The sequence below is a fragment of the Sapajus apella genome, unplaced genomic scaffold, assembly GCF_009761245.1.
Source record: "Sapajus apella isolate SASKATOON/1434 unplaced genomic scaffold, GSC_monkey_1.0 scaffold6, whole genome shotgun sequence".
NCBI classification, from domain to species: Eukaryota; Metazoa; Chordata; class Mammalia; order Primates; family Cebidae; genus Sapajus; species Sapajus apella.
The window spans coordinates 668,847-684,911 of record NW_022436946.1 but is presented as its reverse complement, the minus strand read 5'-3'; the positions used below and the strand labels follow the sequence as shown (position 1 = coordinate 684,911).

The 16,065-nt window shown below is 41.0% G+C and overlaps 1 protein-coding gene across 3 annotated transcripts in view; it reads right to left on the bottom strand.

Moving 5' to 3' along the window:
• The window catches only part of KATNA1 (katanin catalytic subunit A1), a 41,624-nt gene that overhangs the window by 7,849 nt on the left and 17,710 nt on the right, over positions 1-16,065 (bottom strand). For all 3 annotated transcript variants that reach the window (XM_032274492.1, XM_032274493.1, XM_032274494.1), the window contains 3 exons: positions 12,455-12,635; positions 2,955-3,076; positions 1,177-1,282 (listed from right to left, as the gene is read on the bottom strand). In XM_032274492.1, coding sequence (XP_032130383.1) covers positions 1,177-1,282; positions 2,955-3,076; positions 12,455-12,635 — 409 coding nt within the window. The remainder of the gene's footprint in view (positions 1-1,176; positions 1,283-2,954; positions 3,077-12,454; positions 12,636-16,065) is intronic.

The following is a 16,065-nucleotide window of genomic DNA, read 5'->3' as shown; positions in this document are numbered from 1 at the left end:
AGGTAAAGAGATCGAGACCACCCTGGTCAACATGGTGAAACCCCGTCTCTACTAAAACTACAAAAAATTAGCTGGGCATGGTGGCGCGTGCCTGTAGTCCCAGCTACTCAGGAGGCTGAGGCAGGAGAATTGCCTGAACCCAGGAGGCGGAGGTTGCGGTGAGCCGAGATCGTGCCATTGCACTCCAGCCTGGCTAACAAGAGCGAAACTCCGTCTCAAAAAAAAAAAAAAAAAATTTCATTACTAAGTAGCAAATTTCAACCAACTTACATATAATATCAAGACATGTAAAAGACAAACAGATAAACAGGAGGATACTTTGTCACAAATTTACTCTTCCTATTAAAAAAGAAGATAACCACATTATTAAAAACATGGTGAAACCCCATCTCTACTAAAATACAAAAAAAATTAGCCAGTCGTGGTGGCACGTGCCTGCAGTCCCAGCTACTCAGGAGGCTGAGGCAGGGGCATCACTTGGACCCAGGAGGCGATGGTTGCAGTGAGCCAATATCATGCCACTGCACTCCAGCCTGGTGACAGAGCTAAACTCCGTCTCAAGACAAAACAAACAAAATACATTTATCTGTAATTTATTCAAAATATGTCTATCATTTTGTATCTTGCTTATTTAATGCATAAAGGATTTTTACGACTATTCATACATGCAGTTACCTATTAGTGTGTTTTTCCCGACCCAAGAAAGGTTTTTTTGATGGTCTTTTTTTTTTTTTAAGTGTTGATGGTCTTTTTTCAGATCAGCCCATAACTTACTTCAAAAAGTACTCATCACATGCAGATATTTCCCGTTAATTGAGAACAATCCCCAAAATACAGGTTACCAGTCATGTAACATATCATATAAAATGGCGTATTTTTGCTTTAGCTAACTAGGTCATATTTGCAAATACAGTTCATTCTAAATGGGGTGAATTCTACATTTTAATGCTGTGTATTCAACTTTCCAAAGATCACATTGTACGTATTTCTTATTCAAGGAATCTTGCAATGGCTTTTGGCCTAAGAAAATTCTCAATAGCACAACATATACTTTATAACTTAAAAATTTCCTTACTCCACTTCCTCTCTCCACTGTCCCAATATAGAGAAATATTGGCTCTCTGTATCAACACGCTGCCATTTACTTTGACAATGCCATCACAGTAATAGACTTACCTTCCACGGTCTCCTAATGCCCTTAAAGAATTCAGGCATCCACATTGGTAACACCACGGCTTCCTTAAGCAACTTTTTAGCTTCTACTAAATCAGCGATATCATCCCTGAAAGAGAAGACATTTTATTCACTAATAAGCCTTTGGAGGATATATGTCTATGTAGTCACTCATGAGAAGCCCTGGAAGCACATGATGTTACGCTGCTGACAGAATGGTGAGCCTCTCTCTGTGCACGGGAGAACTAACACACTGCGATGAGGCCCACCGTGTCAGCCAGTAGATATGCAAAGAGCACAACCTTTTCTTCAGTTCTTGGCAGTTGCCAGTTTTTTGCCTGGATCATGAGAACATAGTCTCCAGGCCCATTCTCCAATGTTATCATGTCATCTCATCTTAAACTCCTGCTCTTAAGGTCCTCATTCCATAACCTCCATGATTAAGAAACAATGAGCCCTTTTTTTTTTTATTTTAAAAAAAGCATAAAGAATAAAAAGGGTATAAAGCAGAGACAGGCTACAACATAGCTGCTCTGCCTCCAGCTCTATTTAGAGGTAGGTGCCAAGGTTTAAGAGTATCACAGAGCTCAGAAGAAGCAATTTCTTTATAGACTTAAAAGAAAAAAAGAAAGAAAGAAAAAGAGTATCCCAGAGACTGCTATAAAGTCTTCTCCAACCACTAGAATACCTACTACTACTGCTATATGTGGCAATTTTTGTTAAAAAGAAAAAAAAGGTATTTCATTGTATAAATATTAATGTCCCCAATATTTTGTAGTATCACTCAAACCCATACCTAATAATCATTAAGGTTTTAACACAAATATAAACAGAATATACCTAACTTTATGGAAAAGTTAACTTTTATAACTCATTGTATACATTACAGATCTTTGATTACATGTAATATTAATAAAGTTGAGAACCACTGCTCTAAAAGGGGGGGAAAAAAGCAACATTTATAGGATGCTAGAGTTAATAAGCAACACATGTACGTAAAAATCATTGCCTTGGCCAGGTGCATAGGCTCATGACTGTGATCCTAGCATTCTGGGAGGCTGAGGCAGGAGGATCACTTGAACCCAGGAGTTCAAGACCAGCCTGATCAAGACTCCATCTCTATAAAACATTTTTTAAAAATAGCTAGATGTGGTAGTGTGCAGCTGTAGTCACAGTTTCTTGGAAGGCTGTAGCAGGAGGATCACTTAAGCCTAGAAGTTTGAAGCTGCAGAGAGCTATGATCGAGCCACTGTCCTCCAGCCTGGGCAACAAAGTGAGACCCTATCTCTAAAAACAAAAACAAACGCCAAGCGTGGTAGCTGACGCCTGTAATCCCAGCACTTTGGGAGGCTGAGGTGGTCGGATCATGTGGTCAGGAGTTTGAGACCAGCCTGGCCAACATGGTGAAACCCCATCTCTACTAAAAATACAAAAAATAGCCAGGTGTGGTGGCACATGCCTGTAGTCCCAGCTGCTCAGGAATCTGAGGCAGGAGAATCGCTTGGACCTTGGAGGCGGAAGTTGCAGTGAGTTGACATCGTGCTACTGCACTCCACCCTGGGCAACAGAACAAGACTTCATCTCAAAAAAAAAAAACAAAAAAACCCTCAGACTCTCAGACAAGAATTGGAACAGGCTGAACGCAGTAAAGTCATGCTCATGTTGCATATGCTCCAGTTTTATCTTCAAGCTCCGCTCTTCAGTACACGCTCACATTTGTTCTATTTTCCATTGTGAAAAGCACCATCAGCACCCAATTATTTTGTTTCAATATAACTTACCATCGAACATTGGGATTCTGGGAAATTATATCTCTTTCCAAAGCTTCTACTAAGTCTTTATCATATCCGGTACTATCAAATTTATTTGTCTCCGGTTCTGTTACTGCAGCAGGTGATTTGTTCTACATCAAGGAAAAAAAAAAAAACAAGAACTTTTGATTTATTTTGTTTCTATGAATAAGAAAGATTGGACTCAAATGACATCCTTTAAAAAGCTAATACAAGTAACAAAGATTGGATCAAAGACTCGAAGTCATCCTTCTATATCAACATCGGTTTGATGTCTCCAAAGTATCAGAAAAAGTAACAAAAATGACCATGCATATGAACTGGCTAGCATAAAAAAACTAATACTGAGATAAATGTGGTCACAAGTAAATAGCAGATATACACAAAATTTATCTCAATTTTTTCGAGGAGATAAGATTAAAGACAGATATTTAGCCAAGACTATGGCTCAATCTTAAGTACCTACTTGGCCCTTGTCAATGCTCCTAAAAATATCCCTTTTCGTCATTCCCACCATCCTCCACAAGACACATCTCAGTCCTTACATGAGACTCCTCTCACCTTCTGTGATGACAGTCATTAGGGCCATGGTTCCCAAACTATGTACTCAATACCCAGGACACAATGGCAAACTCACAAGGTACTGTGGGATAGTTTAAATTTATTTAAAAAAAAACAGCAACATCTGTTGAATACTGTGTGAACTACTAGCTTGAGGTAGTTCACAATTCCTACATAGGACTGCTATACTGCTCTTCAATAATGCCATATTTATTTATTTTATTATTACTTTAGATACAGTCTCACTCTGTCACCCAGGCTGGAGTGTGGTGGTGTGATCTCGGCTCACTGCAACCTCCAACTCCCAGGTTCAAACAATTCTGTCTCAGCCTCCTAAGTAGGATTACCGGTATGCACCACCAGGGTTGGCTAAAATTTTTTGTATTTTTAGTAGAGACGAGGTTTCACCCTATTGGCCAGAGTGATCTCGAACTCCTGACCTCAAGTGATCCGCCCATCTCAGCCTCCCAAAGTGTTAGGATTACAGGCATGAGCCACCACATCCGTCCTCAATAATGCCATATTTTGTGAAGTTGGGTTTTGGGCAGTTGCTATGATAAAATGTACAGAGAGAAAATCAATGTGGAAGAGGAATGAGGGTAGAATGTTCATTCTGACTGCAAGGTTTGAGAAACTGTGCAATAGGGCCCAATAGGTGTTAAACTGGTAGGACATAAACTGTTTGAACCTAACTTCTTCATAAATGGATAGGCATTTTTCATAAATGAATGAGTATCTTGGCCTAGAGATGCTGTATAAAAATTACTAAGATACTTGTGAATTTTATAGGCCAAGAAAATTTGTGAAGCCCTGCATTCAAGTAAATAAACATTTCTTCTGTCTTCTATTAAAATTGTTACCCAATTCCCCTAACAGTTTTTTTGCACATAATATGATGCTTCCTTTGTCAACTGGTGCTGTCTAATGCCATTATTAATGTCCAGACCTAACCAATATTTATGATATTCAAAATGTTATCCTAGCCGGGCGCGGTGGCTCAAGCCTGTAATCCCAGCACTTTGGGAGGCCGAGGCGGGTGGATCACGAGGTCAAGAGATCGAGACCATCCTGGTCAAAATGGTGAAACCCCGTCTCTACTAAAAATACAAAACATAGCTGGGCATGGTGGCGCGTGCCTGTAATCCCAGCTACTCAGGAGGCTGAGGCAGGAGAATTGCCTGAACCCAGGAGGTGGAGGTTGCGGTGAGCCGAGATCACGCCATTGCACTCCAGCCTGGGTAACAAGAGGGAAACTCCATCTCAAAAAAAAAAACAAAAACAAAATGTTATCCTAGATGGCCAAATAAGCATGTTTTACAACATATGTACTGAGCCTCTAATACTAACATACGAGATTCAAGGTAGGAACTATGTAACTTTTTTTTTTTTTTTTTTTTTTGTAGAGATGGATTCTTGTTCTCTTCCGCAGGCTGGAGATCAGCAGTGCAATCTCACCTCACTCTAACCTCCACCTCCTTGGTTCAAGCTATCCTCCTGCCTCAGCCTCCTGAGTAGCTGGGACTACAGGCATGTACAACTATGCCCAGCTAATTCTTTGTATTTTTAGTAGAGATGGGGTTTCACCATGTCGGTCAGGCTGATCTCGAACTCCTGGCCTCAAGTGATCTACCTGTCTCAGCCTCTCAAAGTGCTGGAATTACAGGAATGAGCCACTGCGCCTAGCCAGGAGCAAATTATTGGATAGATGTTCACCTAATAGAAATTGTACTACTTCCACTAACCAAATAAAATCCTATTAAATATGTCAGCATTTGAAACTCCACAGCTTCCTTTGGCTGGCCTATTACAGCACTGTTTCTTTTTTCTGCTTACTTAAATTTGTTTTGCTTTGTCTGCAGACATTCCCTTAGTACTGTGTTCTATGGAAGAAAGGAAAGAGAAAGAAAAAATGCCTCTATCTTCCCTGGCTTATATTATATCTTCTTGATAGTCAGGGACAGTGTCTTCTTTCTGTTCCCCATGGCAGCTAACACAGAACAGATACTTGTTAAATATCTGTAAATGAATAACAACTTTATAAATACTTTGAAGAAAAGATTATCTTCTTCTCTTTTAAATGTTACACAGTTCTGGCCGGGCATGGTGTCTCATGCCTGTAATCCCAACACTTTGGGAGGCTGAGGTGGGCGGATCACCTGAAGTCAGGAGTTCGAGACCAGTCTGGCCAACATGGTGAAACCCCATCTCTACCAAAAATATAAAAAGTTAGCCAGGTGTGTTGGCACATGCCTGTAATCCCTGCTACTCAGGTGGCTGAGACAGGAGAATTGCTTGAACCTGGGAGGCAGAGGTTGCAGTGAGCTGAGATTTCGCCACTGCACTCTAGTCTGGGTGACAAGCGAGACTCTGTCAAAAAAAAAAAAAAAGAAAGAAGAAAGAAAAGAAAGAAGGAAGGAAGGAAGGAAGGAAGGAAGGAAGGAAGGAAGGAAGGAGGGAAGGAGGGAAGGAGGGAAGGAGGGAAGGAGGGAAGGAGGGAAGGAGGGAAGGAAGGAAGGAAGGAAGGAAGGGAAGGAAGGGAAGGAAAGAAAGGAAAGAAAGGAAAGGAAAGGAAGAAAGAAAGAAAGAAAGAAAAACTACTTATTTTTAAAGCTGCCAAAATTATAAACACAAAACCCATTACCTCAATTTAAAAAAAGAGTTAATTTAAAATGACAGCTGGGCTCTCACCTCTGGGAGGATGCAGCATACTTTTCAGCAGTTTTTCCGCTAAGTAAAGCTAAAACCCTTGGGTACTATACACACCACAAACACAGGAGGATTCTGAAAGGTGCAAAGAAGCCAACAGAACAACTAAGGAACTCAAATATGGTGTGTGTTCCCTGCATTTACTTTCTCTTTCAAATGTCCAGACTTGGGGCTGAAGAGCCGGCAACCTGGAATTTGAACAAACAAAAACCGCCCCAACAGAAGCTTGCTCTTTCTAGGCAAAGAAAGGACCAAGAAAGCGGCAGCCTAGCAAGACAGAGCTTTTAGACAATAACTACGCCAGTCAAACACCACCAAAGACTTGTGGCCCCAGCCCCACCTACGGCAGCAAAGGCAGAGTAGAAGGCGTTAGACTTTCCACCTCCAAAAGCCTACAATGAGGTACCGCACACCCCAACCAGGGTAGAATCAGAGGCTAAGTAAGAAGCTGAAACTTCCATTCCCACTGACCAGCAACAAGAACCCCTGTACATTCCCCTCTCCCCTCCCCTCCTGGCTGCAGTCACTGGAGATCATAGAAGAAATCTGGACTTCCACTCCAAAACCACAGTGTCCCTGGAGAGTGTGCGGAGAACTTCTACCACAGCTTGGCAGTAATGAGAATGTCTACGCCCCTCTGCAGGTGCCGGCAGAGGCTGGCTTGGGAACCTGAACTTCCATCCCCACTTGGCAGCGGTGGTACCCCTATTCTTCCTGCCAGAGCAGTGTTAGGGAAAGTCAGCTAAACAGAAGGTTTAAATAAGATCTAGAGGTTCATAATATAATATGAAAATGTCCAAGTTTCAACAAAAAATTCCTCATACTAAGAACCATGAAGATCTCAAAACTAAATAAGACAATCAACAGATAACCAACACCAAGATGACAGAGATGTTAGTTTCCTGGCAGATTTTAAAGACTTTTACAAGCTTCAATAAGCAATTATGAATGTACTTGCAACGTTATTAAGAAAAATAGCCTCAGAAACAAATAGAAGACCCCAAAGACTCCATGCCAACACACATTATACTTTAACTTCTGAAAACTAAAGACAAAGAAAAAATTGGAAGCAATGAAAGAATATCAACACCTTGCCTATAGGGAAAAGCAATTCTGATGAAAGCAGATTTCTTCTCAGAAAAGCAAGTCAGTTCATGCTTTTAATCCCAGCACTGCTGGGCGTGGTGGCTCACACCTGTAATCCCAGCCCTTTAGGAGGCTGAGGTGGGAGGATCACCTGAGGTCAGGAGCTCTAGACCAGCCTGACCAACATGGAGAAACCCCGTCTCTACTAAAAATACAAAAAAATTAGCCAGGTGTGGTGGCACATGCCTCTAGTCCCAGCTACTCAGGAGCCTGAGGCACGAAAATCACTTGAACCCAGGAGGCAGAGATTGCCGTGAGTCGAGATCGCACCATTGCAATCCAGCCTGGGCAACAAGAGTGAAACTCCATCTCAAAAAAAAAAAAAAAATCCCAGCACTTTGGGAGACCAAGGTGGGCAGATCACGAGGTCAAGAGATCAAGACCATCCTAGCCAATATGGTGAAACCCTGTCTCTACTAAAACTACAAAGTTAGCTGGGCGTGGTGGCGTATGCCTGTAGTCCCAGCTACTTGGGAGGCTGAAGTAGGAGAATCACTTGAACCCAGGAGGCAGAGCTTGCAGTGAGCCAAGATTGCTCCACCTGCACTCCAGCCTGGCAACAGAGACTCCATCTAAAAAAAAAGAAAGAAAGAAAAAGAAAGCCAGAAGAAGTAGCATAGTTTTTTTTTTTTTTTTTTTTCAAGAAAAAAACTCAGGCCAGGTGTGGTGGCCCACGCCTATAATTTTAGCATTTTGGAAGGCCAAGATGGGAAGACTTGAAGACCAGCTTGGGCAATAAAATGAGATCCTGTCTCTACAAAATAAAAATTAAAAAATTAGCTAGGTGTGGTAGCACACATCTGTAGTCTCAGCTACTCAGGAGACTGAGTCAGGAAGATCCCTTGAGCCTGAGGAGTTCAAGGTCAAATTAAGCTATGATTGGTGCCACTGCACTCCAGCCTGGGCAACAAAGTGAGAGCCTATCTCACAAATAAAATGAAAAATCAGCAAGCATATAGAGCTCAGTAACACCATCCAAAGGATCCAACAAACATTTATAGAAAACTCCATCTAACAAGAGCAAAATACATACTCTTCTCAAGTGTTCACAGAGCATATACCAAAACAGACCATATCTCGGGCCAGAAACAAACTTAGACAAGTTTAAAAGAGTTGAAATTATATGAAGTATATTCTCAAACACAAAGGATTCAAACTAGGAATCAGTAACAGGAAGATAACAAGAAAATCTCCACACAATTGGACTAAACAACACATCACTAAATAACCCAGGTCAAAGAGGAAGTCTCATGGCAATCAAAGAATACAATGCCTGAAGGAAAATAAAGATATAACTTATCAAAATTTCTGGGACACAGTTAAAGTAGTGCTGAGGGGGCAATTTAGAGCACTAAATGAGTATGTCAAGCAAGAAAGTCTCAGGCTGGGTGTTGTGGCTCACGCCTATAATCCCAGCACTTTGGGAGGCCGAGACAGGTGGATCATCGGAGGTCAGGAATTCGAGATCAGCCTGGCCAACATGGCGAAACCCGGTCTCTATTAAAAAATACAAAAATTAGCCAGGCATGGTGGTGCATGTTTGTAGTGCCAGCTATTTGGGAGGCTAAGGTGGGAGGATCACTTGAGCACGGGTAGTGAAGGCTGCAGTGAGGTTTTCATTGGCACACAGAACATTCTCTAGGAGAGTCTACGGCCAGAACACGCACAATCTTGTCTGATCTCAGAAGCTAAGCAGGGTCAGGCCTGGTTAGGACTCGAATGGGAGAATCTTCTCCAGGATAGACCACATGTTAGGCCACAAAACAAGTCTCAACTAATTGAAAAGAAGTGAAATCACATCAAGTATCTTTTCTGATATAACAAGAGCAACTTTCAAAACTATTCAAAACAGAAAAACTAAAGAACATGTTCCTAAACAACTTATGACTCAATAAAGAAATTAAGAAGGAAAATAAAACATTTATTGAAACAAATAAAAATCAGAACATAATATACTGAAACCTATGGGATACAGCAATAGTAACACTAAGTGTATAGCAATAATTGCCTAGACCAGAAAGGCCAAAGATTTCAAATAACAGAGAAATGTATCTCAAGGAACTAGAAGAGCAAGAACAAACTAAACTCAAAATCAGTAGAGGGAAATAAATAATAAAGATAAGAGCAAGGCCAGGTGTAGTGGCTCATGCCTGTAATCCCAGCACTTTGGGAAGCCAAACTGGGAGGATCACTTGAGCCCAGGAGTTCAAGACCTGCCTGGGTAATGTAGTGAGACTCTGTCTCTCAGAAAAAACTTAAAAATTAGTTGGGCATGGTGTTACACATTTATACTCCAGCTACTCATGAGGCTGAGGCAGGAGGGTTGCTTGAGTCCAGGAGGTCAAAGCTACAGTGAGCAGTGACTGTGCCACTGCACTCCAGTCTGGTGACAGAGTGAGACTCTGTCTCCCCACCCCATGAATAAAAAAATCAGAGCAAAAAAACACTAAATTGTGACTAACATGAAAGATAAACAAGGCTGGGTGTAGTGGCTCACAACAGGCACTCTGGGAAGCTGAGGCTGGAGGACTGCTTGAGCCCAAGAGTTTGAAACCAGCCTGGGTACCATGGTGAAACTCCATCTCTACAAAAAAAGTACAAAAATTAGCCAAGCATGGTGGTACATGCTTATAGTTCCAGCTACTTGGGAGGCTGAGGTGGGAGGATTGCTTGAACATGGGTAATGAAGGTTGCGGTGAGCCAAGATCATGCCACTGCACTTAGCCTGGGCAGCAGAGCAAGAGACTGTCTCAAAAGAGGCCAGGCGTGGTGGCTCATGCCTGTAATCCCAGCACTTTAAGAGGCCAAGACGGAATAAATTCTAGTGTTCTATAGTGCTATAGGGTGACTGTAATTTTTTTTTTTTTTGAGACAGAGTCTCACTTTGTCTCCCAGGCTGGAATGCAGTAGCGTGAAGTTGGCTCACTGCAACCTATGCCTTCCAGGCTCAAGCAATCCTCTTGTCTCAGCCTCCCAAGTAGCTGGGATTATAAGTGTGTGCTACCACACCCAGCTAATATTTTTTGTATTTTTAATAGAGATAGGGTTTCACCATGTTGGCCAGGCTGATGAACTTCTGATCTCAAGTGATCCACCTGCCTCGGTCTCCCAAAATGCTGGGATTATAGGAGTAATCCACCATGTCCAGCCAGGTGACTGTAATTAAAAACAATTTATGGTACATTTTCAAATAACTAGAACAGATTTTGAATATTCCCAACACAAAGAAATGACAAATGTTTGAGGTGACGGATATGTTAATTACTGATTTGCTTATTACCCAGTATATATGTGTATTGAATTATCAACTGTACTCCATAAATATGTATGATTATTACGTGTCAAATTAAAAATAACAAACAAAAAATTTTAAAAAACCAAAGCAATGTCTACACTTGGCTTTTATAATTAATATAGAAGCAATAATGACATTACAAAATTATGCTTTGCAATCAGTGCAGAAATAATTGATTCAGACAAGAATCACTGAATGCTAAAACTTGATGAATTATTGATGAGAAACAGAATATTTATATAGTCTCAAAGTATCTCCCACAAATTATTACAAAGGATCAAACAGTAAGTTTATTGTGGAGAGATCAGGCAGACACTACCTAACCAAGCAATCCAACTTATCACCTGTAATAGGACAAACAGACATCCTGTACCTTCTTACATGATACACTGAGAGAAAAAAAAAAAAATCCTACCAATGATATTCCTGCCAAAAATGAATAATCTTAATCTAATCCTGAGGAAGTATCAGGCAAGCCCAAACTGAGACATGATCCACAAAGTAACTGGCCTGAATTCTTCAAAAATGTCAGTCCAAGGCCGGGCGTGGTGCTCATGCCTGTAATCCCAGCACTTTGGGAGGCTGAAGCAGGCAGATCACCTGAGGTGGGGAGTTCGAGACCCCTCTTTACTAAAAATACAAAATTAGCCAGGTATGGTGGCGCACCCCTGTAATCCCAGCTACTCGGGAGGCTGAGGAAGGAGAATTGCTTGAACCTGGGAGGCGGAGTTTGCACTGAGCCGAGATTGTGACATTGCACTCCAGCCTGGGCAACAAAAGTGAGACTCCATCTCAAAAAAAAAAAAAAAATGCCAGTCCAAGAAAGGCAAAAGCTGAAAAGAGGTTTATTTTCAAAGGGACTAAAGAAACACGACAATTAATTTCAATTTGTGTGTCTACAATGTATTCTGATCTAGCAGGGAGAGAAGGGGGAAAATCTCTAAATGACATTATTGGGATAACTGGCAAAATCTTATAAAGGTCTGTGGATTAGATGAACAGAACTATATCAATGTAAAATTTACAGCTTTTGGTAATTGTCTTGCTTTTTTGTAAAAGAATATCCTAGTACGCAGGATATACATTCTGAAGTATTACAGGTTAGAGGAGCATTGTATTTACAACTTAGTCTCAAAGGGTTCAGGAAAAGGGTATACAGAGGAAGAAAATGATAAATCAAGAGGGGCATAATATTAATAATAGATAAAACTAGGTAAAGTATATATGGAAGTTCTTTATGCCATTCCTGGAAATTGTCTGCTAGTCTGAAATTATATCAAAATATAAAGTTACCAAAAAAAAGCCAAAATATTTGTTGAATTTCAAGTGGGGAAAATCCCAGCCTAGATGTAGTATAAGTAAGGTTTTATCATAGCTCTGGCAAACAGATGACTACAACTTATTGAAATTTGGGCCAGACACAGTGGCCCATGCCTGTAATCCCAGCACTTTGGGAGGCCAAGGAGGTGGATCACCTGAGGTCAAGAGTTCGAGACCAGCCTGGCCAACTTGATGAAACCCTATCTTTACTAATACAAAAATTAGCCGGATGTGGTGGCGCCTGCCTATAACCCCAGCTACTCAGAAGGCTGAGACATAAGAATTGCTTGAACCCAGGAGGTAGAGGTTGCAATGTGCAGAGATCATGCCCCTGCACTCCAGCCTGGGTGACAGGGTGAGACTCTATCTTAAAAAATAAATTAAAAAATAAATAAATTTGTACAGTCTTCATTTTTACTGTTTGGAAATAACTTTTTCATTTATGAACATCAGTAATATTTACCTTTTCCTCTCTTCCTTTATTCTGTTCTTTCTTTTCACGACAACGAACAGCTTTCCCTCTGTCATTGTGAAGATTCTGTGCAGATGAACGATGAACTCTGACAGATGTACTTGGACGATTACCATGTGATTTAGGGTCACTGTACTGAGAAGATTGTCGTTTTCTAGGTCCTGGTGAGGGTCTAATCAAACAAAAACTTTTTAATATCATAATCAACTGCAAATGTGGATGAACACACATACTGTGTAAGTTAGAATCTATGAACTAAAAAAGCCAATGCAACAACTGAACACAAGACACAACTGAATAAACTTCAGGATGTTGAAACCTAAGATCAAAAATTTAAATCTGGGCCAGGCACCATGGCTCATGCCTATAATCTTAGCATTTTGGGAGGCCAAGGTGGGTGGATCACTTGAGGTCAGGAGTTCAAGACCAGTCTCGCCAACATGGTGAAACCCCGTATCTACTAAAAATACAATAAATTAGCCAGGCGTAGAGGTGCGTGCCTGTAATCCCAGCCACTCGGGAGGCTGAGGCAGGTGAATCGTTTGAACCTGGGAGGTGGAAAGTACAGTGAGCCAAGACCACTGCTCTCCAGCCTAGGCAACAAACCAAGACTCCAACTAAAAAAAAAAAAAGAACCCAAAAAATGAAAAATAAAAATAAAATAAAATGTAAATCTGACATAGCTGTTGGTGGTGATTTAATGAAAGGAATGTAGTATAGTTACATTACAGAAATAGTGGAGGGGAACTAATGATCACCTCTACTTAGAAAGGAAATTGCTGTACATCAAAAATGAACGCAAAATTAGTCTGATTGTTGGAAACGGAAAAAAGCAATCATCAGAGAAGAGAGTTTTATCAAAACAACCAGAACACAGTACAAGTATTGCATTCACATTTATCCACTGGTATATATGCAATTTGGTACCATTTACTTAGAATATACAGGTTGGGTATCCCTTATCCAAAATTCTGGGGACCAGAAGTGTTTTGAATTTTGGATTTTTTCAGATTTTGGAATATTTGCATATACACAGCAGTTGAGCATCTCTAATCTGAAAATCCACAATCTGAAATGTCCCAATGAGCACTTCCTTTGAGCATGACCTTTGAGTGTCATGTTGGTGCTCAAAAAGTTTTGGATTTTGAAACATTTTGAATTTTCAGATTAGGAATGCTCAATTTGTACCAAAATTTTTGTGTTTTAATTAATAAAATTTAATCATTTTCCCATTTAAAAACTGATATAAGCACTAGCTATGAACAGTTACTAGAACTCAAATACAGTGCTTTACATTTACATACATCACCTCATTTCACCTGTATGTATTTATATCTTATTATTATTATTCTTTGAGACAGGGTCTTGCTCTGTCACTGCAGCCTTGACTTACAAGCTCAAACAATCCTCCCACCTCAGCCTCCCAAGTAGCAAGAACTACAAGGACATGCCACCACAAAAGGCTAATTTTTGTATTTTGTAGAGACAAGGTCTCATTATGTTGCCTAGGCTAGTATCAAATCCTCGGGCTCAATTGATCCTCCCACCTTAGCCTCCCAAAGAGCTGGGATTACAGGAGTGAGCCTCTGTGCTGGTCCTCATTTCATCCTTATTTTTGTAGCAGAATTCAGACTTCTCAAATATCTGTTAGGTTCCTATTCTGCTCCCAGATTTGGTTGCAGCCATTTAAAAGGGGGAAAACAAACCAAAAAAAGGAGTCCTATTCTCAAATAAACCACAGTATAGTTAGACAGAAGCTATATAAAGCTAGGCATGTATACTAAAAGGTGTGAAACAGACCTAGTACTGTGGCAATAGGAATGGCCTCAGGAAGACAGCCTCATGGCCAACATGGTGAAATCCAGTTTCTACTAAAAATACAAAAAAAAAAAAAATACTGGGCATGGTGGCACATGCCTATAATCCCAGCTATTTGGAAGGCTGAGGCAGGAGAATTGCTTGAACCTTGGAGACAGAGGTTGCAGTGAGCCAAGATCTTGCCACTGCATCATTCCAGCCTGGATGACAGAGTGAGACGCCATCTAAAAAAAAAGCCAGGTAATTATTCCAACTATTCAGGAGGCTGAGGCATAAGAATTGCTTGGACACAGGAGGTGGAGGTTGCAGTAAGCTGAGATGCACTACTGCACTCTAGCCTGGGTGACAGGGACAAACTTTCCGAGGTGACAATTAAGTAGAGAGCTGAATGAAATAAGGTCATTAAGCACTGGAGCTAGGCCGGGCGCGGTGGCTCAAGCCTGTAATCCCAGCACTTTGGGAGGCCGAGGCGGGTGGATCACGAGGTCAAGAGATCAAGACCATCCTGGTCAACATGGTGAAACCCCGTCTCTACTAAAAAAATACAAAAAATTAGCTGGGCATGGTGGCGCGTGCCTGTAATCCCAGCTACTCAGGAGGCTGAGGCAGGAGAATTGCCTGAACCCAGGAGGCGGAGGCTGCGGTGAGCCGAGATCGCGCCATTGCACTCCAGCCTGGGTAACAAGAGCGAAACTCTGTCTCAAAAAAAAAAAAAAAAAAAAAAGCACTGGAGCTGAGGGAAAGGCAGACGAAAGGAGTAAAGCATTTGTGTGCTTGGCTTGTTCAAAGCCACAGCACAGTGCCTGAGGGACAGAGCTGCAAGAACTTAGGTCCTAAAGGCTGTGGGGAACCAGGTCCCATAGGGCTTGAAAGACATGAAAACTCTGGGTTTTCTTGTGTGAGATGGGAAGATATTTGAGGGACATCGGCTGACTGTTAAAAGACATTTGAAAAGAATCATATCTAGTGGCATTTAAGCTGTGTGTAACGTTTTCAATATAAGGCTTCAATGAACCTCCTTGTACTCACATTTTTTGTGTACAGTTCTAGAAAAGAATACTGGATCAGGTAAATCTATTATTTAAATAGTACTAAAATTTAGGTGATGACAAGGTTAGAATCACCAACACAAGTAAAGACGAAATGACTCTCTTAAGCATGAGTACAAATGAAGACTAATAGAAAAATTTTTAAAAACTTGAAAGATATACAGTTAAGGGAGCAAGTAAAATAAAGTACAAGAAGAAACAGAAAGATGCCAAATAAAATCAAAAAAGGAAAACATAACAGTAATCTAGAGCATTCAAAATCAGGGACAGAAAATGATATTGAAGAAAGCAAGAAGCAATAAGAAGGAACACCACTTAGGGCTTAACTTCCCACCCACCACCCCTCAAAGGGAATCCTGCCTCTGCTTGTAAGACTGAGGTAACCAAATATTTCACTAAATTCAGAATCAACTGATTTTCCACTGGGAACATCTATTGGTTGGAAAAATCTGACTAATAACTGAGGAGTTATAGGACTGTTAGAGGCTGAATGTTTGTATCCTCCCCAGAATTCATATGTTAAAGCCCCAGTGCCCAAAATGACTATTAGGAGTAAGTAAGTAAGAGTCCCTGATGTGATAGGATTAATGTCCTTATGAAAGACACCAAAGAATTCACTCACTCTCTCTGCCAGGTGAGCACACAGAGAGAAGGCAGCTGTCTGCTCAGGAAGAGAGCCCTCACCTGGAACCAAACTGGCCACATCTTGATCTTGGACTTTCCAGCCTGAGTGTG